The sequence below is a fragment of the Heliangelus exortis genome, chromosome 28, assembly GCF_036169615.1.
Source record: "Heliangelus exortis chromosome 28, bHelExo1.hap1, whole genome shotgun sequence".
Taxonomy (NCBI): Eukaryota; Metazoa; Chordata; class Aves; order Apodiformes; family Trochilidae; genus Heliangelus; species Heliangelus exortis.
Genome location: NC_092449.1, coordinates 4579712 through 4602092, shown reverse-complemented (window position 1 = coordinate 4602092; position 22381 = coordinate 4579712). Strand labels below are relative to the sequence as shown.

General features: G+C 43.0%; 1 protein-coding gene across 5 annotated transcripts in view; it reads left to right on the top strand.

Annotated features, from left to right (window-relative positions):
- Positions 1 to 21372, top strand: part of PTBP1 (polypyrimidine tract binding protein 1) — a 28847-nt gene extending 7475 nt beyond the window's left edge. For 3 of the 5 annotated variants that reach the window (XM_071727700.1, XM_071727704.1, XM_071727701.1), the window contains 13 exons: positions 7431 to 7503; positions 8448 to 8620; positions 9644 to 9790; positions 10148 to 10300; positions 11002 to 11112; positions 11374 to 11548; positions 12142 to 12219; positions 13461 to 13603; positions 16311 to 16344; positions 16891 to 16983; positions 17436 to 17652; positions 17882 to 17959; positions 18324 to 21372. In XM_071727700.1, coding sequence (XP_071583801.1) covers positions 7431 to 7503; positions 8448 to 8620; positions 9644 to 9790; positions 10148 to 10300; positions 11002 to 11112; positions 11374 to 11548; positions 12142 to 12219; positions 13461 to 13603; positions 16311 to 16344; positions 16891 to 16983; positions 17436 to 17652; positions 17882 to 17959; positions 18324 to 18456 — 1608 coding nt within the window. In that variant the 3' untranslated portion in view covers positions 18457 to 21372. Of the gene's footprint in view, positions 1 to 3676; positions 3882 to 7430; positions 7504 to 8447; positions 8621 to 9643; positions 9791 to 10147; positions 10301 to 11001; positions 11113 to 11373; positions 11549 to 12141; positions 12220 to 13460; positions 13604 to 16310; positions 16345 to 16890; positions 16984 to 17435; positions 17653 to 17881; positions 17960 to 18323 lie in introns of all 5 variants that reach the window. The other 2 variants (XM_071727699.1, XM_071727702.1) reach the window with 2 other exon arrangements.
- The last annotated feature ends 1009 nt before the right edge of the window (positions 21373 to 22381 follow it).

The window sequence follows — 22381 nt, the reverse complement described above, 5'->3', positions numbered from 1 at the left end:
TCTCTAGGCTGTAATGGTCTCTGAGTAGGACTGAGTTACTAGAAAGAGTATGAAGCTGTGTTGTCACTCTGTAAAGTGGCATTTAAGTGATAGATACAGTCTCAGGATAGCTTAGGTGCTGAAAAGTCCTGTAGTTTCTAGATTAGGTTGTGCACTCTGAAAGGCAGTGCTTCCAGGAAAAAGAAAAAAAACCTCCACACTTCTGGCATTTGAGAAGTTAATTTTTAAAACAGGGGTTGCTGGAGTGTGATAGGGGCTGTCTGCATAGAAGTGATTTGTGATCAAGCCAGGATCTTTGCCATGGGAACAGTAATTATGGCTTCAGGCAGCAGGCCAAGAATGTTGTGAGGAAATTCCTGTCCTCTCCTATGGCTTTAGTTAGAGGCTGCAACAAGCTGACTCCTGTGGCTCTGCAACAGGCATGATCACACATGTCAGACACATGTCAGCAGCCAGGACACGCGTGGCCTTTGGGAAGCAGCCTGCCAGCTGGTTGGGTGAAGCACCCAATTTAATGTGTGCTGCACACAGGTTTGTGCACCCAGTGTCTCCAGTTTGTAGGTAACACCTTTGGAGGGAACTGGTAATGCCCCTGCTTGGATCAGGAGAACTGGTTAAATAGATGTGAAGTTTAACAGGAACTGAAGGTATTGGTTGAAGCACAGGTGCTAAGCAAGATTGCTGCCAAAGGCTTATCAGCTATTACGTCTGTTCAGAGGATTTTCTCCATCACATCTACACCAATTTGATGAGGAAGAGAGCTCAAATTACTTGGAGTTGGAAATTATATAAGCTGCAACTGTTGTGGATGAAAATCACTCAATAAAATGGTTGTAGAAAATGCTGTACCAGGCCTCTGATTATTTTAAAATGTAATACACGTTAATTTATTCAACTTTTTAATTCAGCTTTCTTTTTAATCCCACATTGGTCTCTGGGTCACTTCCATCTGTTTCCCCTAGGGTCAGATTATAAAATGTCAATGTGCTGCTGCCACAGGTGTTGCCATCTCCCAGAGTAAGCATTATTTAATTTCAAATTGTACCTGGTTCCAGTATAGCTGTCTTTCAAGCTTCATAGGGGAACTTGTTGAATACTGTGCTGAGTTCAGCAAGTGTGTATTAGAAATCCCTGAGTACCAATTGCTCCATGTTTGCTAAAGCAGATTGTAGTTATTACACAACTGCAATTTAGATGAGATTGAATTATCATGGAGTTCCTCCTAGACCCGCGTGGTCAGTTTGCCATTTTACAGATTTGGGCACAAAATGTTCTTTCATGGGTTCCATTTTCTCCCAGTGACTCACCCAGCAGTATTTTTTTTGCTGATAATGTTTGTGTTCAGCTCTCCCAAGGACCTGGCTGCTCCTCTGCAGTGATTTACAAAGCTCAAGGTTGACTACTGGTTAAGTTTCAACTTGGGAGCAGTGTATCATAAAGCCTGGGTGTGTGCTACCCTACAAAGCCAGAATGACTGCATTACTGCAGCACTTTGGAGTTGGGGAATTTTGGGCTATTTAGAATGGCCACACCTTTTATTTGCTCAAAGGGCAGGTTTGTTTCACAGCCTGTCTCCATAGTAGCAAAGACTGAGAAAGAAAGTCCGGGAGGGGCTGGTGAGATGAGTGGGTGAGGATCTGGCTCTGCTGACTCCAGCCTGTGCTGGAGCTGCACTGCAAAACCTCATTGCAAAACCTCTCATCAGAATGTGTCAGCAGTTACTGTAAAGCTCAAGTTTATAGTGTCTTTTAGCCAAAAATCTCTATACCATGGAAACAGTACCAGCTCTTGTGGCAGCTCGTATGGTAGGAAGGTGATTTTTCCAGTGCACACCGAAGCCTTTGCAGTGCTCTGACCAACTAACCCAGTTCCAAAGATTCTAAAAATGTGTGTGTGTGTATCCAGGGTGCTAATGTGTACCTTGGTGAGAAGCTGAGCATGCTGGCCCTTTTGTAAAGATAATAGACCCAATCTTGTCCAGGCAAGACTGAGGTTATAACAAAAAGCCTGAAGTGGTGGGGACAGTTGCTTGCTGGCCCCAGCTGAATAGACCATGGTTTAAAATCAAAAGTGTACTCAAAGCCTGCAGATAGGCTGATGTCTCCACCACAGGTTTGTTTTCTCAGTGCAATATGCTGACTGCTGGGTTGGACTTGATGAATGATACAGGGGTGCAGTGAGCAATTCAGTGAACTAAAAAAATTCTCACCCCCCACCTCTTGCAGTTGGTTCTGATCAGACTGTAAATGCTGGGTCTCAAACAGGGTGCAGCAGAGAGCTGAGCCTCCTGTGGAAGACAAGGAAAACTGGCATCCCTCTTCCTAGTAGTTTAAATTTAGTTCCACTCCTAGCTCTTGAATCTCTCAGCAGAAAAATGTTGGAAGGTAACATGAGCATGAATGATGATGTCACCAGACTGGATTTCTCTTACTGGTTCCTTCACAAAGTGGTTTGAGCTGTGAACTGAAGTATCAAAGCACATTCTTCCATTCCTCTGGGTCTGAACTCATACAGAGCCCTTGACCCAAACTTCAGAGACACTCAGTTCTTTCTGTGCTCCAGGAAAATTTTTGCTGCTTTGAGCTTCTCAGTGATCCGTATGTCAATTGGTGTGTAAAATATTATGGTGGTCTTTTACTGGGTCCAAAATGCCTTTACAAATATAGGCAGAGGGGAGTAGAAGAATGTCTGACATGGTGGGTTTTTGTTTGTTTGTTTTTTTAATTTCTCCTTGGAAACAGACCAAAACCTTCTCCCTCTCACAGAGGAGGGACACTGCCACCCTTGTAAAATTGCTAGAGCAGTGTAAGATGCTCCATATCCAAAGGAAAGAGAATGCTGCTGCTCTGTAGCATTTCCCCCGTGAGCCAGGGAAAGAAATGGTTTTTTTTCTCAGCTCTTAGGCTTGGCTAGCCTGTAGCTTGCTGGCCTTTCTCATACTGCTCTTCCTTCCCATGTGCCCTTTTTGCCTTTGCTTTAATTTTTGCTTTCCTCCTGCAGCACTTGCTGCATTTTGAAAATTGATGGTTACCATGTAGTATCACCTATTTGCCCTGAAATCCGTATTTTTATGGCAATTTAGTTTGTTTCTAGCCTTTTGCAGAGGCAGAATGCAGTTGATATATTGTAATCCATTTAAAATGAGTGACTGGTTCTTAAGTAGGTAAAATATTACCCAGGGCAGCTGAGAATTTCTGTAGTATTTGTAGGGGTACTGGTAGAAGATGAGAATCTCTGACTTCATTCCAAAGTATGGGGTGAAACCCAGCAAAAATGAGACAATTTAGATACTGTACAAATTAGCAGTTGCTTTTTAAGCTCTGAAAGCCTGGACTAATTCAACTTCCTTTCCCTGTTTTAGAAAAGGGGAACTGAAGAATTACTGATGGCAAGATTGCAGGAAGCATGGGTGTTTTATTAAATTAATGCAGCTTTGAGCACCAGACCTTTTGTAGCCAGGAGTGTGGCAGACAGAAGGAGGCTGCTGTCATAGAAACACTCCCAGGCAGTGCTTCACCTGGCAGTGTGTGCTGCCTGGTGATCCTGCTGGCAGAAAAAGCCTTACCCTGGTCTAGGTAAGGTTTGGGCAGTGTCATTCCAAAAGTGGTATTTGTTTTCTCTTTAACAGGAAAGAGGAGATTTTGTTTTTGTAAAAATAAACCATTTTTTTTTGTAGTGCTGTGTTACCACTAGCACACTGTTGCTTCTGTTAATCTCGTCATATAAAAAATACCAGCTGCACAAGAATTAGCTCAACAGAAATGTCAACGTAAATTAATGCCTCTTGTGAGCAGGGATGTGAACTTCAGAGTCTGAAGAACGGTCTCGAACGAAGCGCTGCACAGCCGGGTCCTCCCCGTGGTGGTCGGAGAATAAAAAAGGTAGAAAAGTAGTGTTCTGGGTTGATATCAGCAGCTGAGCACCCACACAGCCCTGTGCTTGCCTCCTCCCCTTCCCTGGGTCTGCATAGTTGTCAACTTCAATAAAATAATGCAACACTTCAGAATCAGCTCTTTACTGGGTTTTATGGTAGAGTTTAAAATGCCTGATGGATACGTGGTTGGGAAGCTCTTCAAAGCAGCCAGGCTTGCTTTGGTTCCTCTGGTTGTGTTGAATTAGGGACTTGGTATGGAGCAGAACTTGGAATTTCTAACGTGGTTTTAAACCTTTATCCATAGCTTAGAACAGGAAAGGAACATCTCTTGAGTCAGGAAAGAGATGGTGGGAATCACTGCAAGTTTAAGGACAGGCCCCAGGTAGAGGCTCAGGTTGGGTCACTCCTAAATGCAAATCTCAAAATGAGATTTTTTTTCCTGGTCATCCAAAATCAGCTCCAACAGCAATGGAGAAAAACCAAGCACTGATGAGAAGTCCCCCTGGCTGAAGCTCCTTCCTGCTGGAGGCAGTGTGGTCAGTGGGTCAGCACCCACTGAGGGTGGCAGCACCAAGCCTGGTGTGCTTCTCCTAGGTTTGTTCTTTAAAGCCATTCTTTTAAAGGGAGTCTGGAATAATTATTGGTGTAACTTGACAGTACTATGTATGTACTGTCTATAAAATTCCTTGTTTAGAGAAAATACCTTGAATCATTGCAGTTTCCCAACTGCTGCAGTCAGTCTTCCCTCTGCCTTTGCACGTACTTCCAGCTGGGAAGCTCACAAATTGACTGCTCTGCTTTTGATGTGGAACAGTCACTCCCCTCTGCCTCCTGGCTCTGGTCACAGCTGGCAGTAGAGACTGTCTCCAAGATAAGAGGGGAGTGGGTTTGAAATTGCTCTCTCATTAAAGAATCCCAGCAGCCCTGAGCATTCCTTGTCAGATTGCCCTGCAAGTAAATTTTCAAATATGTGAGAAAATGTTTATTTTAAACCAAGCCATTAGGAAAGTTAAAATTCAGAGAATTTAAATTCTTTCCATAATAGTATAAATGTTTGTTTTTCCAGTTTATCATTTCCGTGAGAGCCAAATATGTGGCTTGTTCAGGCCTTTCCATGATGGAGTGCAAGGGCTGCCCAAGTGTGCTTGCACCAGCACACCAATCCCTACTGGGAGTGCTGGAGTCCTGCGTGTGCACAGATTTACAACGTGCTCTTTAAGAACACTTTGAAAAGCTTATGGCCCACTGGGGCTGGCTGCAGGGTGTTTCATGAGACCAATAAACCCCTGTCTGCATTGGTCAGGCTCTTGCTTGCTGGTGGGTGGCTTTGGTGAAGAGCACCCAGACCCGAAGTCTTTGCAGCAGCTCAAGCACAAGAGTAAACTGCTGGATTTTTTTTTTTTTTTTTTTTTTTAAGCCTTGGAATTATGCATTAATTTGAGTCATCAAAAGGATGGGATCACAATCTAATAGCCTCCCAGACTAGCTTGCCTCTCGCTGTACTTGAATCCAAGTGCTAATTAGACCAGCTGTTAAAAGGCCTATTCCTAATTAAGTCACCCTGTCAGGAGGAGCCCTCGCTGGCTGCCTGCAGCCCCTGGACCTGGTCAGTGCTTGCAGGTGACCAGCAGCAGCACAACCAACCCCAGCTTTGGAACCTGGCCTAATTTCTCCTGTTCAGAACATCAAAGTCCTTGAGCCTGTCTTTGAAGAGCTAGCAGTGAGTAGTCAAACAAGAAATTCAAGATTTGAGCGGGGAAAGGAAAAAAAAAAAAAACCCAAACCTGAAGCTGTCTGTAATTCAGCATGGTGGGGCTCGCTGTGACCTACTTTTCCAGGCTGTTTGCTGGGGAAGCAAGCAGAGAGCTTTTGTTGTCCTGCAGATACTGTTTCTGCAGGTGCCACCAGATACCAGGAGTGGCAGCAGGTAGAGTTTCTGGTGGCCACGCTGTGGAGCAGGGTATGTTTCCATCGAGGTCGGGGGTGGTCAGCCAAGGCAGGGATGAGCTCTGTTCTCTTTTCTGTTTGTGGATGAAGGCCTTTCAGGGTGGCATTTCAGTGTAAGAGCAGTGCAGATGATGGTGAGAAAGAGCTGTAATATTTTTCAATTTCTGTCAGCATCTTTGCTCACAGTCTGCAGGGGGATTTGAGGTCCTGTGTTCAACTTGTTTGAAAATCAGAAGTACTGATTTTAAGCTGTATTATTTAAGTATAGTTAGAGCTGAGGAGTAACTTGTCTTGTTTTATCTTGGTGGTTTTTTGTACCTCCTACTAGGATTAGACCAGTCTTGGTCAGGTGAGGTGATATGGGTGACTTTACAGGGAATGTTATATGGACCTGGAACACATGCATTGTGTACAGGAACTTTGTGTGCATAGATGGAATTATACTTGCAGCTCCTAAAAAGCCTAGAATTAAGTGCAGTTCTGTAATTCTGCAATTCCAGTTTGTTTAGATAGTCTTAGCTCTCATAGGAGTTAATTTTAGAGTTTTCTGTCGTGTTTTCCTCCTTCATAGGGTTGAAATGCACAGAGCTGCAGTAAGAAGAACAAAAGAATCAAGGTGCTGGGCTGTGCTACTCACAGCTTCTTGTTCTGCGAGTAGCTGTGTTGGTCTGAATGTAGAACAAATAGTGTGGAAGGCAGCAGAGGATGGGATTACAGAGGTTTTGTGCTGGTGGTGCTCGGGTTTCTCTGCTCCAGGATGCAGAGACAGTCAGACAGACATCTTTTGACTTTAATGCATTTACTGAGACCTCCTGGTACCGTTGTCCTTGAAGCTGTTGCTGCCGTTCTGGGGGTTGTGGCTAGAAGACAGCAAAGCAGTTCAGACTTTTGTGCTAGAATCCTGATTATATGTGAACCTATTTCTGTTGTAAAATTTAAAAAGGAGCTTTTTGCTAGTAGGTTTTCTTTCTCATCTGCCCTTTTTTTAGAGGAATGAGGGGAAGAGAGATTAGTTTCTTTCTGGTCTCATTTTCTTCAAGTTACATCTTCTGCTTGTGTCTGGAAAATACACATCTTTGGTTTATAATAACCAAGTCATAAACTAACAGTTTTGACCAGCTTCTTGGTAACTTGTCTGTTGCTTAAGACTTCCTTGCTGCTGGTAACCCACTTGTAAAATAATCTGTCTTGATGCATGCTTGGATGCATTTCTGTTTTGCTGTTATGATCAGCTACGGTATTGTTCTAGCTTAACCTGTAAGAATGACAATTTTGTCTGATCTGAGGAGTCAGAAATCAGTTTTGTTAGGTACAACAGGATGCACGATGTTGCATTTAGTGGCTTCAGGCAATTCAGCAATGCTTCAACTCCTAAGATTCCTAATGCTTAGCTGAAAAGAGATATTGCATAGTGCTACTCAATTACTAAATTGGATCTTTCTTATATTTAATTTATGGAGGTGAGGTTCACTGCCCACCGTCAGTATGTTTTCACTTACACTTCTGTTCAGCTTCTTTACAGCTTAACCTCAATTATTCTGCTTTAGGAGTACCTGAATAGAATTTAGTCAGTATGTTGTCAGTTTACCTTTCATCTTTTCTTTTCCAGCGGGGAGCTGAGGAGCTTTTCACTGCTTGTGTTACTAACGGACCCTTTATCATGAGCGGCAACTCTTCTGCAGGTAATGTTGCTTATAAAATACCTATTTGTAACTGCTTCAAATACTAGGAGGATGTCTGCTTTTCCCCCACTTAATTTTAAAATGTCTTTGTTTTTAGTATTGATCGATCTTTTTATAGGAGTTGATAATAATAAATGTCTGCCCCATACACTTAGAAGTTGAGTAGACTGAATAAAATTGTTGCAGGACAGTTGCTAAAATGACTTCACAGAACATTTACTGTCAACTGTTATACACAGTTGAACTTCATGTGGGGTTATTTTGGCTGTATGTAGTAGCTTACTGCTGTTTGGGAATCTAGAGGTTAGTAATCCCACCCAGGATGGCATCTCTGGGGGCTCAGGCCAGAATTTTGCCCTTGGTGTGCTGGTCAGTGCCTTAAATTGTCTCTGAGTTACCAGTGTCTTGTATCCCTTCATGTTCTGCCTGTGGCCTCACTGCCAGGCTGAGCCAGATCTTGTCTTTGGGGAGAGTCTTTGCCATATGTCATCCAATTAATCTAAAGTTACACGTTGGTTTGTTTTTGGTTTAATACTGCTGGAATTAAGATGTCCCCTTTACACTGCTTCATGGCCAAGAATGCCACAGCCCAAGTGACAAGGAGTAAAGCAGTGATCTAGAACTAGTGGCTCAGACCCACAGAAAGCAGAAACCTGGGGATGTGTGTGCTGTAAACAAGCTGTGAAATGGCCACTGGAAAGTTGATTCCACTGCAGTGGCATTCAGCTACGTCACTCACAGCGTGTAATTTGCAAAAAAAAAAAAGAAAAAAAAAGAGTAAAACCATGTGTCTTTAAAATTGGGCTGTGGAATTTCTCTGCAATAGAGTAATAACTGGATGGGGTGCACAAACTGTGTGTCAAAAGCTGTGCGTGTGTTCTTTCAAACCCTAATAAGCTTCCTTTCAAACTATTAATAAGCAGCAACTCTTCATTTTTTTACAGCTAATGGAAACGACAGCAAAAAATTCAAAGGTGATAATAGAATTGCTGGGGTGACATCCCGAGTGATCCATGTCCGTAAGCTCCCCAGTGACGTCACGGAGGCAGAGGTCATTTCTTTGGGCTTACCTTTTGGCAAGATCACCAACCTTCTGATGTTGAAAGGAAAAAATCAGGTATTGTTTCTGTAATTGAAAGCAGGGATTATGTCAAAGGCTTGATGAGTTTGTCATCAGTAAACAAGATCCACGTTGTTTAAACAACTGCCGTGTATTAGGAGTCAATAACTTCTGCATACTATTGCTTTACTTTTCCATGATTATCCCATGAGCTGTAGAAAATACTATTTTCAGGCTCTACAAGGAGCTAAGTCCATAATTATAGGTTGTCACTTATAATTAGCATTATGCCTGGTTTTTAAATTACAGACCAGGTAAATTATTTGGACAGCAGTGACATGAGTTGGCCTTTTTCACTCCAGCTGGCTTGACAGTTGAGTAACCAGCAGTGTAACTCTGCGTGTTAAGGACATCTTTGCAGATACAAGAAATTAGCTGTGTAAAGCTGAAACACTCTTGGGCAATGGAGAAGGTGTGCACTAATTCAGTAGCTGAAATTGTCTTGCAAATTAGGAAGTAAAAAAAGCAAGCCAACTTTAATCATTGCTTAAAATACTATGGCTTTAATCTTAATATGAAAATGTGCCTCTGATACATTGCATGGTGTGATTATATGTAAGTACTTCATGTCCTGGCTTGCTACAATCCCTTACATTTTTGTTTTGAAGTAGAGGAGGCTATAAAGGTACAGAAGGAAATGGGCTTACTGCTCAGAGGAGAAGTATGGGAAGTTGCTTCATATACGTGTTAAGAACCTGGATTATTGCTGTGTTCTTGCAGACACTTCTGTCACTGCCAGTTTCCTAAATACATGTAGCATGGAGATCTTGGGGCAGAACTGAAATAGTACATGTGTTAACTTCATCTGGCCAGGGAAGATCCTAACTTGTTGTGCATTTTGTTGTTAATTCTTTGTTCAAAAACTTGCAGGTAAAAGCAGTTATGAAAACCAAATCCACTTACAGCTTAACTGGAAGTTCCTCCTGAGGGTCTTGATGGCAGGGTGCTGTTCAGTGTTAATGTTGTCTCCTCGTGTGAGCTGTTTGGTGAAATGTCACTCTTGGGTTTGACTTTGTGCAGGCTTTCATAGAAATGAACACAGAGGAGGCAGCCAACACCATGGTAAACTACTACACCACAGTCACTCCAGTCCTTCGGAACCAGCCCATCTACATTCAGTTTTCCAACCACAAGGAGCTGAAGACAGACAACTCTCCAAACCAAGCAGTTAGTTTTTCTTCTTCACATGGTCGTGCTGGTGGGAGGGACACACAGCTCTCTGCTGCAGTTTTGATTGCAGGGCTGGTGTAGGTCTGGGAGGGTTTTGAGATCTGGTTTAACTATCAGAGTGCTAAACACTAGCTTCTGACTTTTGGAATAAAGTCTCCTATAAGGGCTTTTTTCCAGAGTCTTGCAGACTGTTAAATGAGCTGCCCATCCAGCCCTAGGAGCACTAAATTGCTTTTTCACGGTCTGCTAACTGTTGAGTTCTGGTAGTAGTTTGCAGATAAGAAGCTGAAGAAAAGCTGAATGTGTGTTTTTGTAAGCAGAAGTGTGGGTCTAACAGAAGGTTTGGTTCTGCAGCGTGCCCAAGCAGCTCTGCAAGCAGTGACTGCTGTTCAGAATGCAGCCCCTGCAGCTGTGGATGCAGGAATGGCCATGGCTGGCCAGAGCCCTGTCCTGAGGATCATCATTGAGAATCTCTTCTATCCCGTTGCTCTGGATGTTCTGCATCAGGTAAATATGTCATGACAACTTCTTGAAGTTTATCCTGGAGGAAGTTCTGAACAGAGCTATCAGATTTCTACTTTCTGGAGTCCCTGTCACCTACATGATTTCTGGGTTTGCTCCCAGTCTGGCTGGAGTTTAATTTCCAGATATTTGATAGCCAATCCATTTTGGTTGGATTACAGTCTAATACAGTGCAAGGGACAAATAGTTGTTTTCAAGGCAGCTCTTCAGATTCTGATAAGGGTTTAGCAGACGTAGCTGCCACATGTCCTTGTGCAAGGGTAGGAGGAAGCACACAGTGTCCAGGTGTCCTTTAGGCAGCAGTCTGGAAAGCTCCTGCTATCTGCTGTGGTTGCTTAACTTAATCTTTGTTGTGTTTAAAATACAAGCTTGTCTTATTTATGAATCCATGAAGTTCTTGGAAAGGCTCCAGTTCTTGGAGGTGCATGAGAATCTTCCCATGTAAGAATTGATAACAAACTGCAGTAAGGGGGTGGCAGTTCAGTCACCCTGATGTTTTTCTCATCTGATGGCATGGCACAAGTTAACCAATGCCCATTGTGAAGTTTAAAGCCTTAAGTTTTTAAGTTGGGAAGCTAAAAAGGTGAGAGGATGACTTCTGTTGTTTCTGCTTCTGATAACGGAGATCAAGAAGAAATTAACAGACTGGGAATGAGATAACAAAATATGTAAATATTATCTTGCAGATTTTTTCCAAATTTGGTACAGTGCTGAAAATAATTATGTTCACGAAGAACCACCAATTTCAGGCCCTGTTACAATATGCTGACCCTCTGAGTGCTCAGCATGCCAAACTGGTGAGTAGTGAGTGTGCTTGCAGTGCTGAACACCTGAACTGTTGTAACTTTAAGGCTTGCTTGGAAACTGCAGCTTGCTGGGGGATTTGGGGTTGGGCTCAGGTGAGTGGGATGTCTCCCCCCAGAGCAGTGTGGCTGAATGCTGAGGAGGCAGAAGGAAGCAGTTCCTTCTCTGCTGGTGCCTGGGATGTTGTGCCACAGCTTCTCTGAGGTTTGTTGGTGTGACTGCCTGGTGGGTGAAGGTGATTTGTTTCCTTGCAGTCTCTAGATGGGCAGAACATCTACAATGCCTGCTGCACGCTGCGTATAGATTTCTCCAAGCTCACGAGTCTCAATGTAAAATACAACAATGACAAGAGCAGAGATTACACCCGACCTGACCTACCTTCTGGGGATAACCAGCCCACTCTGGATCAGACCATGGCAGCTGCTTTTGGTGAGAGTTCTTGAAGGAAAGCAGGACGAGTAACTGCTGCGTGTGTCGGGTTGGGAAAGGGGATGGGACATAATCAGGTTGTACAAAATTTTGGAATTCAGTGTGACTTAACAGAAATGGAGGAACCACTGAATCAGGCTGGTGCAAAATCCTAGCAAGAGCTGGGGGAGGTGGGTGCCTGCTGCTGTGGGTTGTCCCCCTCCTGCTGGGTGAGGGCTGCTGCAGGTTTCCAGCTGTGCTGCTGGTGCCATCTGCTGTCTTGCCCTCAGGGTGGGATCCCATCATCTGGGTGCTGGAAGGGGCTTTGAAAACTGAGCTGTGGTTAAATTGTTTCAGTGGTTAAAAAGCTGCTGGCTTGTGTTCTGGTCAACAGCTGTGTTCTGATGGTGGTTCCAGAGGAGCAGAGAGAGAGGAGGAATAGTTCTCGTCATTTCCTGAAGTTTAATCTTACTTTAGAAGCATTTTTGAATTACTGCTTGTTTTAGGGTTTAGCTTCCAACTAAATGCTTATGTTGAAGGACAGATGAAGATATTCCAGCTAAACATAGAGTTTTTTTGCTAGTGTTTTTGTATAATGTATCTGTCTTTCCCAGGTGCCCCAGGAATAATCTCTCCTTCTCCATATGCAGGAGCTGGATTTCCTCCTACCTTTGCAATTCCTCAGGCTGCAGGTACTGTATTTCGTAAGTTGAAATTTTATATAGGTTTTCTGTTGAAGAATCTCCATGTTTTAGAGCTAAGTAGTGATATTTTTGTTGGGGTTAGTCCTATACCTTCTAAATCAGTATGAAATCTCAGCTAGCAATGGGACTTCACAGCTGTAGCACCTCTGACTAGGCAATGTCCCAGTGACAAGAGGAAAATAGGAGTAGCAGGATGGGAGAGCCAGTAAAGTCAGTATTTAAAATAATTGGGGTAGGAGGCAGTTTTTTTTCTTTTTGGAATTTCCTCATGTGGTTGCAGAGGTTGGGAACTCAGGTTGACAGCTGCACATGTGGCCAAAAGCAAGGAACCTTTGTCCATTTTTCCCTAAATTTTTTTAGCATAGTTAGGATTTAAACATGCACCTCATTAATTACACTGTTACAGTTGCAGGGTGAAGTTTACAGCTCATAAGTAACAACTTCTTGCTACTTCCAGAAGTAGCCAAGTGTCTGAGATTAAAGACTGGGGTTTTTCCCGTGAATACACTCCCTGGAGTGCTAGACTAAACAATTTTTGCTTTGTTTTCCATATTCTAGCAAGCTATATTGACTTCCTTGTAACTTTCTGGAATTTCCTTGCTTATGACAAAGGAGCACAGATCAAACTGTTGAACCATTGATATTTTGTTACTGTCCAGTCTGGGAAATGGGAAGAATTTAATGTTATTGATTGCTAGCAATTGTTTCTTAAACTTTCAAGCTCTTTCCTTTGGAGGGCTCATACAGCCAGGTGCCAGCTGTTATTGTGAGAAACTTAGACGTGTCTAGAAATAAAAGTGAAATGTTTCTGTGCTGAAGAAGAGGTGTAGCTGGTGGTACCTGATTGTGATATGCATGGTTTAAAAACGCAGCATTTTTGGCATGCTCTGATTGAAAGACCCTTACAAATGCACTGTTTGTGATGCCTTCCCTGCACCACCAGAGCCAAGGCTTTGTGCTGATTCTGCTTCTTGTGAAACGTGCAAAATATTGTAGTCTGAAATGAAGTGCTGCAAGGCACCTGCTAAGCACCAGGCACTGCAAGAGCAAAATGAGACCCGAGAACGTTCCCTGCAGCACCAGAACCGGAGCCTCCTCTTGGCACTCGTGGTCACTGTGTTCTGAACGAGGATGTGACAGAAGCCATTCTGTCCTCCCTTCTGGTGCAGCAAACACACTAGAGTACGTGCTGTTGATTTCTCTGCTGGTTAATACTCTTTAATTTCCAGGCCTGACAATTCCCAATGTTCATGGAGCACTACCTCCTTTGGCTATCCCAGCAGCTGCAGCGGCTGCAGCAGGACGGATTGCCATTCCCGGCCTCACTGGGGCAGGGAACCCTGTTCTGCTGGTTAGCAATCTGAATTCTGAGGTTAGTGGAGTCCTAACTTTACTCTTTTTTTTTCTCCTTCTGTTACCTTTGCTTTCACTTTCTGAACATTGTGCTGAAACTCATTGAAAGTGAAATCTTACTGTATCCTAAAGGAAACGGCAGAACTAGAAAAAGGAGATGATGTGCTCTGTCAGCTCTAAAATCAAAGCAGATCAGTACTCTAGTTCCTGAAGGGAAATGGGAAAGTCCATCTCAAATTAAAATCTTGCTCTTCTTTGGTTCAAAGCCAAGGATGCTGCCTACCTGCTTTTGTCCCATAAAGACTACAATGCCTGTCCCTTCCTCCCTCTTTTTTATTTGGAGTCTCCCTGCCATTCCCATGAAATAGTGTCATTTGGGTCACAGAATAGTCATGTCCATTCTTTCTTTTTCCTTAGCATGTTCTAGTTCTTAATATATTAATTCAGAACTACAGAGAGAGAGTTTGTTCTGACCTTTGCTCTTTCTGTGTATAGTGTCTGGACCCCTGCCAGCTTGACCTTGTACCTGTGCAGTATTTCCTCTGCCATGTGCTTGCACATTTTCCCTTTCCAAGATTCTTGGAAGTTTTTCCTTAGCTAAACCCCTTAACTCACAGTTTACATTTTCAATTCTGCTCAGTGAGTTGAAATATTTGGGTATCTTTAAAAATAAAGCAAGTGGTATTGGAACAATAATTGTCTTCAATGAAAGACAGCATCATAAGGGAATTTGATAATGGGTATCTTGGATTTTTTTTTCAGTCAGCTTTTGGCTCTTTGTTGGATTGAAAGTGTAGAATCTTTCAGTGTGTGCAGCTGAGTATGATGAGTCTGCTGAAAAGCATTTTTAACTATTGGGACTGTGCACACAAGTTAATACTACTTTGCAAAGCTGTAAAACTTACCAGTGGTGTCAGAGTAACCACAAAACCTCTTTTGCTTCAAAGGGGAAGCCTGGATGTGATGATCAAAATATTTAACTCTTGATGAGATGAACCAATTAATTCAGTAGTTTGGATTGCTCTTTTTATCTGTCATGACTCTTTTCTCCAGGGCATGAAATAATGGCAGGGTCTGTGACACAGCTCTGGATGAATTACTCTTTGCTCCTCAGAACTCCTCTGCCATTCCAGGAACTGTCAGCTCTGCCTTGCTCTCAATGACTTGCTGTTCAAACAAAAGTCTTCAGCATTAAGAGCTGGCACAGTTGCTTTTGGCCAGTGTAACACTGCCAAGTGTGTGTTTCTGGGGATGGTTTTGCATTGTCTGGATGGCAGTGACAGGACAGAGAGCTGTGCAGTACCTCTGGAGCTCTGAGCAGTGTCTGGAGGGTGTGCACAGCTCTTGGTTGGTCAGAGCAAGCAGTTATTTCATGCCTTGTGGGTTTTGAAGAGCTCTTCACTATCCATCCAGCTTATCTTTGGGCTAGAGAGACTTTGATACTTGTACTGAAGCTGTGAACTAACAGACCTGAAACTTTTTCCATTGCCTGTATAATCAGTGTTGTAGAAACTTACCTGTGCCACAACCAGTTAATTAGGAGATAGTATTTCTCTGGAGTGACTGCTCTGCCCTTAACACAGCTTTTTTTTATTATTATTTTTTTCTTAATCAGAATCGTGGAAATTGTAATTACTCCACTTCTCCTTTTTTGTGATGAGGGGAAGAAGCCAAGTGTCTCAGCTTGCTCTGACTTCTGCTTTTCCTGCAGTCAGGGGAGCAGAGCTTCTGCCTTTGAGGATCAGTTTTGGGGTTCTGCACAGGGTGGGTTCCCCCCTGCCCAGGGGAAGAAACCTCTGCTGCAAGTGAAATACCAACCTCTGTTATAGTGAGCACTTCTGGCACATCTCTGGGGCATTTTGTAGAGACACAGCTGCTCATCCAGATCATGTTTTGCTGATTGGTACCTAAATTGGACTTTCCTTGGTCTGGTACAGCCAAGTATTGCAATATGGATTGCTTTCTGGAATCACTGGTCCCAAAGCACCAAATACAGCTGGGTTTGACATGGCCCAGGAAGTAATTTCTTCTGAAGTTCTTGTAATCAGAGAAAATCAGTCAAATTTTAAGGAATTCCATTGCAATTTAATTGAGTGTTAAAGCCTGTAGCAGTCACTCTTATGATACTGTCTCTTACTTCTTTGTATATCTTAAGTAAAAATGCCTTTTCTTTATCATTGTGTTCCACTAGGTAAAACCTATTAACTGTTTCTGTAAACAAGTTATTGTATGTAGAATTCTATAAATCTGACTGATGGAACACTACATATTTCCTTATGTATTTACTGACCTGTGTTTTTTGCTACTTTTTTCTTTTCTCCCCATCCCTGAATTTTTTTTCTTCCCCTGATCCGGAATTTCTTTGCCAACTGACTGCACGGTACTTCTGCTTCCTGTTGTTGCTTGAAAAAAAAACAAACAAACAAACAAAAAAATAAAATAATAATAATAAAAAAAACACATTCCCTTTCCAAAAAAAAAAAAACAAACAAACAAAAACGACCCAAAAAAATAAAAATAAAAAAAAAAAACCCTGCTCTTCGGAAACCAACCTGCCCTTCAATATTAACCATCTTGAAAACTTCATCATCCATCAACCAATTTCGCCATTTCCTGCGGGGACTCTGCCCTTCCTCGTTGTGGACGATTTGTGCAACCTCGCTCTCCCCTTCGATTCCTTACCTCTTCCCTGTCCCTCCGCTGCCTTGCTCTGCTGTTCTCTAAAGAGAGTTACACCCCAATGCCTCTTTATTCTTTTCGGTATGTTATTATTCACACTTTTTATTACCTTGTTTTTTCATTTATTTGAGATTTACTTTTTTTTTTTTTTTTGATACTTCAGAAATGTACAGTTTGCAGTTTGCCTTTTTTTTTTTTTGTTTCGTTTTTGTTTTGTTTTTTTTTGAATGCGTAATTTTGTTTTTACATTGTTTACCTAGTTTGCCATTTAATTTAGTTTTGCCTTTATTTTATGTTCAGTTATGCATGGTTTATTGCTTTGCATGCCTTTTTATAAAAATTTTAAATTGTGATAGCATGCTAAATTGTCCAGTCTTCTGGCAGTAAGATTTTTTTGCTTTTTGCTGAAACCCAGTGTCTTTTCTTTAATGTATTGTTCCATTATTATTCTGCTACATAAGAATTTTCCTTAATTAGAGCAGAATAAGTAGCCATGGTTGGAATGAGATCAGTTCTGGTTGTGAATGAATGTTTTTGCTGTTGGATTGATTAGCTAATATTAAGTTGAATGAGACTTCTTATTTTTTCCCCTGCCTAAGACTGTTCTTGTTTCCTCACTTTTTGAAGGAGTCTATGGTGATGTGCAAAGGGTGAAGATTTTATTTAAAAAGAAAGAGAATGCCCTAGTTCAGATGACTGATGGGAACCAGGCCCAGCTTGGTAAGCAAGATTAAAAGTATCAGACTGTTAGCATGAAGGGACCTAGTGGTTAATTAAAGTGTTAATATCAGTATCCCCTTCTCTTCTGAATGTGTCCATGGACTTTTTTTTTTTAATATCAGTATCCCCTTCTCTTCTGAATGTGTCCATGCACTTTTTTTTTTTTTAATATCAGTATCCCCTTATCTTCTGAAGAGAGACCCAAAGCCTGAATGTGTCCATGCACTTAATTACCTGCATATTTGTAGTGTGGACTTGGGGCAGCTCCAGGGAAGCTGAGGTTGGTTTGTACAGGGTCTTCTAGGGGGCAAACACAACAAGCAATGGAGGAACTGAGCAGTGGTGCCTGTTGTGCAGTTCCTGGAGGACGTGGTGTCTGCTTAGGGATGAACTTGGTGTGAACAAGCACATGAAACACCCTTTGTAGCCAGTGCTGTCTCTCACCCTTGCAGCCATGAGCCACTTGAATGGTCAGAAGCTCCTGGGGAAGCCAATCCGTATCACGTTGTCCAAGCACCAGACAGTGCAGCTTCCCAGAGATGGACAGGAGGACAATGGTCTGACTAAGGACTATGGAAATTCTCCTCTGCATCGTTTCAAGAAACCAGGCTCTAAAAATTTCCAAAATATCTTTCCCCCTTCTGCCACTCTTCATCTGTCCAATATCCCGTAAGTACCTGCATGGGGAGTTGATGATGGCTGTGTATGAAAATGCAAGTGTGGTGGGAGAGTAAATAGGGTCTGTTACTTGCTGAGAGAAAGAGAGTTTGCCCTTCTTTCTGTGGTTCTCTCATTCTTCAAGAAACTACTGGAAGTGAGTTGAGAAAAGGTTCTGAGAGATGGTTTTTAATCATTTAGAGATTAAGCATATATTTGACTGGAAAAACTTCCATTTCAGGCCTTCAATAACTGAAGAAGACCTTAAGATGTTATTTTCAAGCAATGGTGGCATGGTCAAAGGATTCAAATTCTTCCAGTAAGTATTTGGGATTTTTTTTTCTTTTACACTGGATGAGAAGGGTAGAAGTACTTAGTTCAGCTTGAGTTTCAAGTCAGGATAAATGAAAGGGGAGCAGGATTATTACTGACACAGAGTCTGGAATAAAAAGCTGCAGAGTGACCCTGGACTTGGGTGCCTGGTGAGTACGAGTTGAAAACAAAGGTAGTGAAAGGTTTGTATGTGTATGTTTGTCATACAGATACACTCCTTTGTGTAAAAACGAAGTATTAATTGCAATTACCTGGGTAGTTTTGTGCTGGCCTTGTTAAGAAGAAAACCAGGATGGAGCTGGGGACTCTGCATGCAGCAGATCTGAGTGTGAGTTGTTGTGTCTTGTCAGGAAGGACCGTAAGATGGCTCTGATCCAGATGGGCTCTGTGGAAGAAGCCATTCAGTCACTCATTGACCTCCACAATCATGACCTGGGTGAGAATCATCACCTCCGTGTGTCCTTCTCAAAGTCCACCATTTAAAGCTTTGGAAGGCCTGAGACAAAATGGACTTGACTTAAAACCTCTTGGGTTCAGCCTTGACCTTTTAAAGGCTGAACACTAGGGTTTCAACTTCCATCATTCCAGAAAAAAAAAAGCCACTTTAAAAATGCAGCTGAAGTGACCTTAAAAGACCAGAGATTTTATTTTTTTAAAGATAAATCAGTTTACCGGTTTTTAAAAAAAAAAATTAAATCTAATTCATATTGCTAACCTTGCAATGGTGATGGGTAACAATCTTGACTGTTCAAATAAAAATCACAAGTTGAAGTTTACACTTTGGAACCTGCTCTGGGAAATTTCCCCTCCCCTCCTGCTCCTCCTCCCTCAAAAAAAGCAGATCCTAACAAGTTTATCAGGTTTCACATTGATGCCTTTTTTATTTTCTTTAACCATCCATGCCTTGAAAGACCTAAAACCACTGTGTAAAATTCACTTGAGCGCCTTCGAGTCAGGATTTTGCAAAACGTGTGGTGTGTAGGAGCTCCCAACTCACCCAGCACAAAAATAAGTTGCATTGATCTTACCTTAACTGTGCATCTGCTGTCCTGTGCCTTAAGCCCTTCACTGCTTTGGGGAAAACATCTGATCCTGCAGGGAGTGGATTGGGAGAGTTGAGGGGAATGAGTGAGCTCTGGCTTGCTGCCTGTGGTGAAGGACAAGTGAAGCTGGCAAAGTGGATAAAGAAAATATTGGGCTTTGACTCTTGAGGCAGTTGTATCCCACTGCCTGTGAGATGTCCCAACCTGCACAGTACCCTGGGTCTTCATGCCACTCCCCAGGCTGCGTGGGGTTTATCACCATCTGCAAACCATCAGCTGGGAGTCGTGTAAGATCCTCTCTCTGTCCCTATCATTCAGGCTGAGCAGAAAGGTCTGGGTGGGGAAGGGTTCCCAAGACAAATCACATTCCATTGTCCCCGTGAGTCACCGGGCTCTGCCCTTCATGAGAGCATTGATCAAGAGATGAAATTAACCACTGTTGGACACTTGTGAAGACGAATCATTAAGAGTTTGTCAAAATTGTGTGTGTGTATATATATATATCTAAATACTTGGCTAGGATTTGGAGAATTATTGGATATCCCACATTTAGAAAGGTGTTCATGTGAGTCACCTTCGTGCCCCTAATTTGAGATTAACAAGACCAGTGTAGCTCTGCCATCATTCTTATAGCATGTCTTCAGCATTTGAGCTTTTTGTTTTAATTCTTGTATTATACTTTTTGATGCCGTTGCTGTCATCTGTGCCTAGCAATATTTCCAGTTGACCAAATATTCTAATCTCTTTATATGCAAAAGAAATAGTTTAAGTACCTTTTTATAGAATGATAAGATGGTATAAACGTAATCTAAATTTACTCCTTTGTGGTATTACCCTTGTATACTGTACTTTTTCTTTTTTTTTTTTTCTTTTTTTTTTTTTTTTTTTTTTTTTTTTTTTGTAATTGAAACTGTAGTGCAGGAATCTAGTTACCAGGCTGAGGTCATGACTGAGGGTGAGTAATGTAATGAAACCAATAAAACGTGGTAAGCAAAGTGTTGGAGATAACGAGCACAAGTAGCTTGTGAATCGAATAAAAAGGACCCAGGCTAAAGTTTTTACTTTTTTAACCTGTAAGCCCAAATCTTTAAATTATAGGAAGGCAAATGATTAAAAGTAGAATGCATCAGATCGTTGTTTTCTCAGTGATACAACCATTTTGTTTTGTTTTATTTTGTTTCTGGCTTACAACTCTTTCCCAGGCCATTCTGCCTTCTATTTTGTGTAATCCGATGTTGCCTTACATTTCCCTCTAACCTGCAACCTGTTCGGATGCAAAATAACAAAAAGAATCTTGTACTTTTTTTCAGGGTTTTTCTGCAAATTGTGGACCAAAGTTTGTTTTTTAATCGTCTTAGTGTTGCAAGTTACGATTTCCTTGCTCAGTGTGGGAGCTCTTGACTTGTCTAGCACTGAGTGTTTGGAAAAGTCTTAACTTTTCGTAGTTCCTCCCTGAACTCGAGGATGTGAATTATGCTGGAGAAGTGTGTGGAGTCTGAGTGAGGGTCCAGCTTGGGTTGCTGGGATGAGGTTGTTCTGATCCCTGCCCTCCAGAGGCTCCATTTTGGGTCCATGGAGCAGGGAGAGGTTGGTGACCTCTGGTGAGCTTGGTCACTGCAGCCCTGAGCTCTCCGGAGAGGTCTGGATGTTTTTCCCAACCCTTCCCCCTCCGGAGGGTGGATCCAGGGGTCTGGGTAGCTGTCAGTTTGCTGTTCTCCCTCCCCAGGGGAAGGTTTGGGGAGGCCCTGGCTGAGGATCCCCGGGCAACCCGAGCGGAACCGCTGTGGTTTGTGTTAAATGTGTTCAATCGGCCTCCCCCGGGGCACTGGGGAGAGGTTCATTGGAGTGAAACCTGTCTGGTGGCCTTCAACATGGATTTGGTCAACCCACAGGCTAGATGTAATTTGCAAAATGCAAGCAAATTAATTGAGGTAACCCCAAACCCAGGCAATTGTGGGTTTTTTTCCTTTGGATCCCTGTGTTTGCATGTAAAGAATGTGAGTAACAAAAGGGTGTACATATTTATAATTTTTTTATACCTGTTGTAAGACATGAGGGGGCAGCAAAACCCAGTTTTTTATGGTGAACAGATGTATTGTATATTTTGATAACAGCTATTACAGGTTCAGTATTGTGGAAGGTGGGGTGGGGAGGGTAAGCATACACAACATCAGAATTCCATTGCCTCTTTCAAAGAATGTTTGTAATGCAAAAAGAAATGAAATTAAAACTATTTTATAACAACCTTTGTACCTTTCTGTAGCTCCATTATTTACTGTTCAGATTGTAGAAAGCAGTTATTGGCCAGTCTGTACTTGTGCTTTCAATAAATTTCTTCTGTATTCTTCGCTTCTGATTTTCCTATCTTTTTATTGTGCCTATTTTGCTTCTGATTTTTCCTTCTAATGTAATTTCAGCTGCCTCGTTTTACATAACTTTTGATTCCTCCCATCCCTCTGGGCTGGCAGAGTGTTTGTCCCTCTCGGTGTCTCTGTGGGGTGAGGGGTGGTGACAGGGGCCTGGCCCCTCACACTGATGCTCTGCCTTTGTCACACTCCAACACTTTTTATTACTTCATGTTCCTAAACTTTCCATGTATTCCAGCTAATGTCCATGACATAACCCCCTTTCACCTCAGACAAGTCATACTCTGTGCTTTAGATGTGTTGCAGCTCCCTGGATGTGCTGCCCTTCCACATCCATGGTCAGATTCCTGCTCCAGCTCCTGCCTTACTCATGGGTTACTCCCATGTGCAAACCCTGAGCTGTGCTGGGCACACAGGGGTGGCTGTTTGCTCCCTGAAGAGAAGGACCCTTTGTTACTTTACAACAGTCCTGGTTTTGAGTGAGGACCTGAACCCCAAGAGTTGTTGGGGTGCTGTGGGGCTTCTGCTCCCGTGGGGCAAGGAGGGGAGGGAGGGGGTGCTTGCAGGGAAAGGACAAAGGACTTTGTGAGAGCCAGGAAAGTTGTTGCAACCTGACCTTCCAGAAAGGTGGCTGGAGAACCGGGGGTGTCCCCAGCATCTCCCGACCTGGGCCCGGTGTCTCCGGAGCCTCGGGGTGGTGGCAGAGCTGCAGCCACCATTCCTCCTGCTCCCTGGGGCAGGTGCGAGGCCTCCAGCACCGTCCCCTCCACAGCCCCGTCCCCCTCGGACGAGTCAGGAATTGCTAATTAGCTGCCTGGTGCAGTAATTACGGCCTCCCAGCTCTGACTGCAGGCAAAGCAAATACCGATTGTGGGGTGGGTGCGGGACGGGCTGCGTGGCCATGGAGATGGCGGCAGCTGCCGGGAGCGGGGACGGTGCCGGTGCCTGAGCCTCCCGTGTCCCCTCCCTCCCTCCCCAGGGCAGGAACGGGGCTGCTCC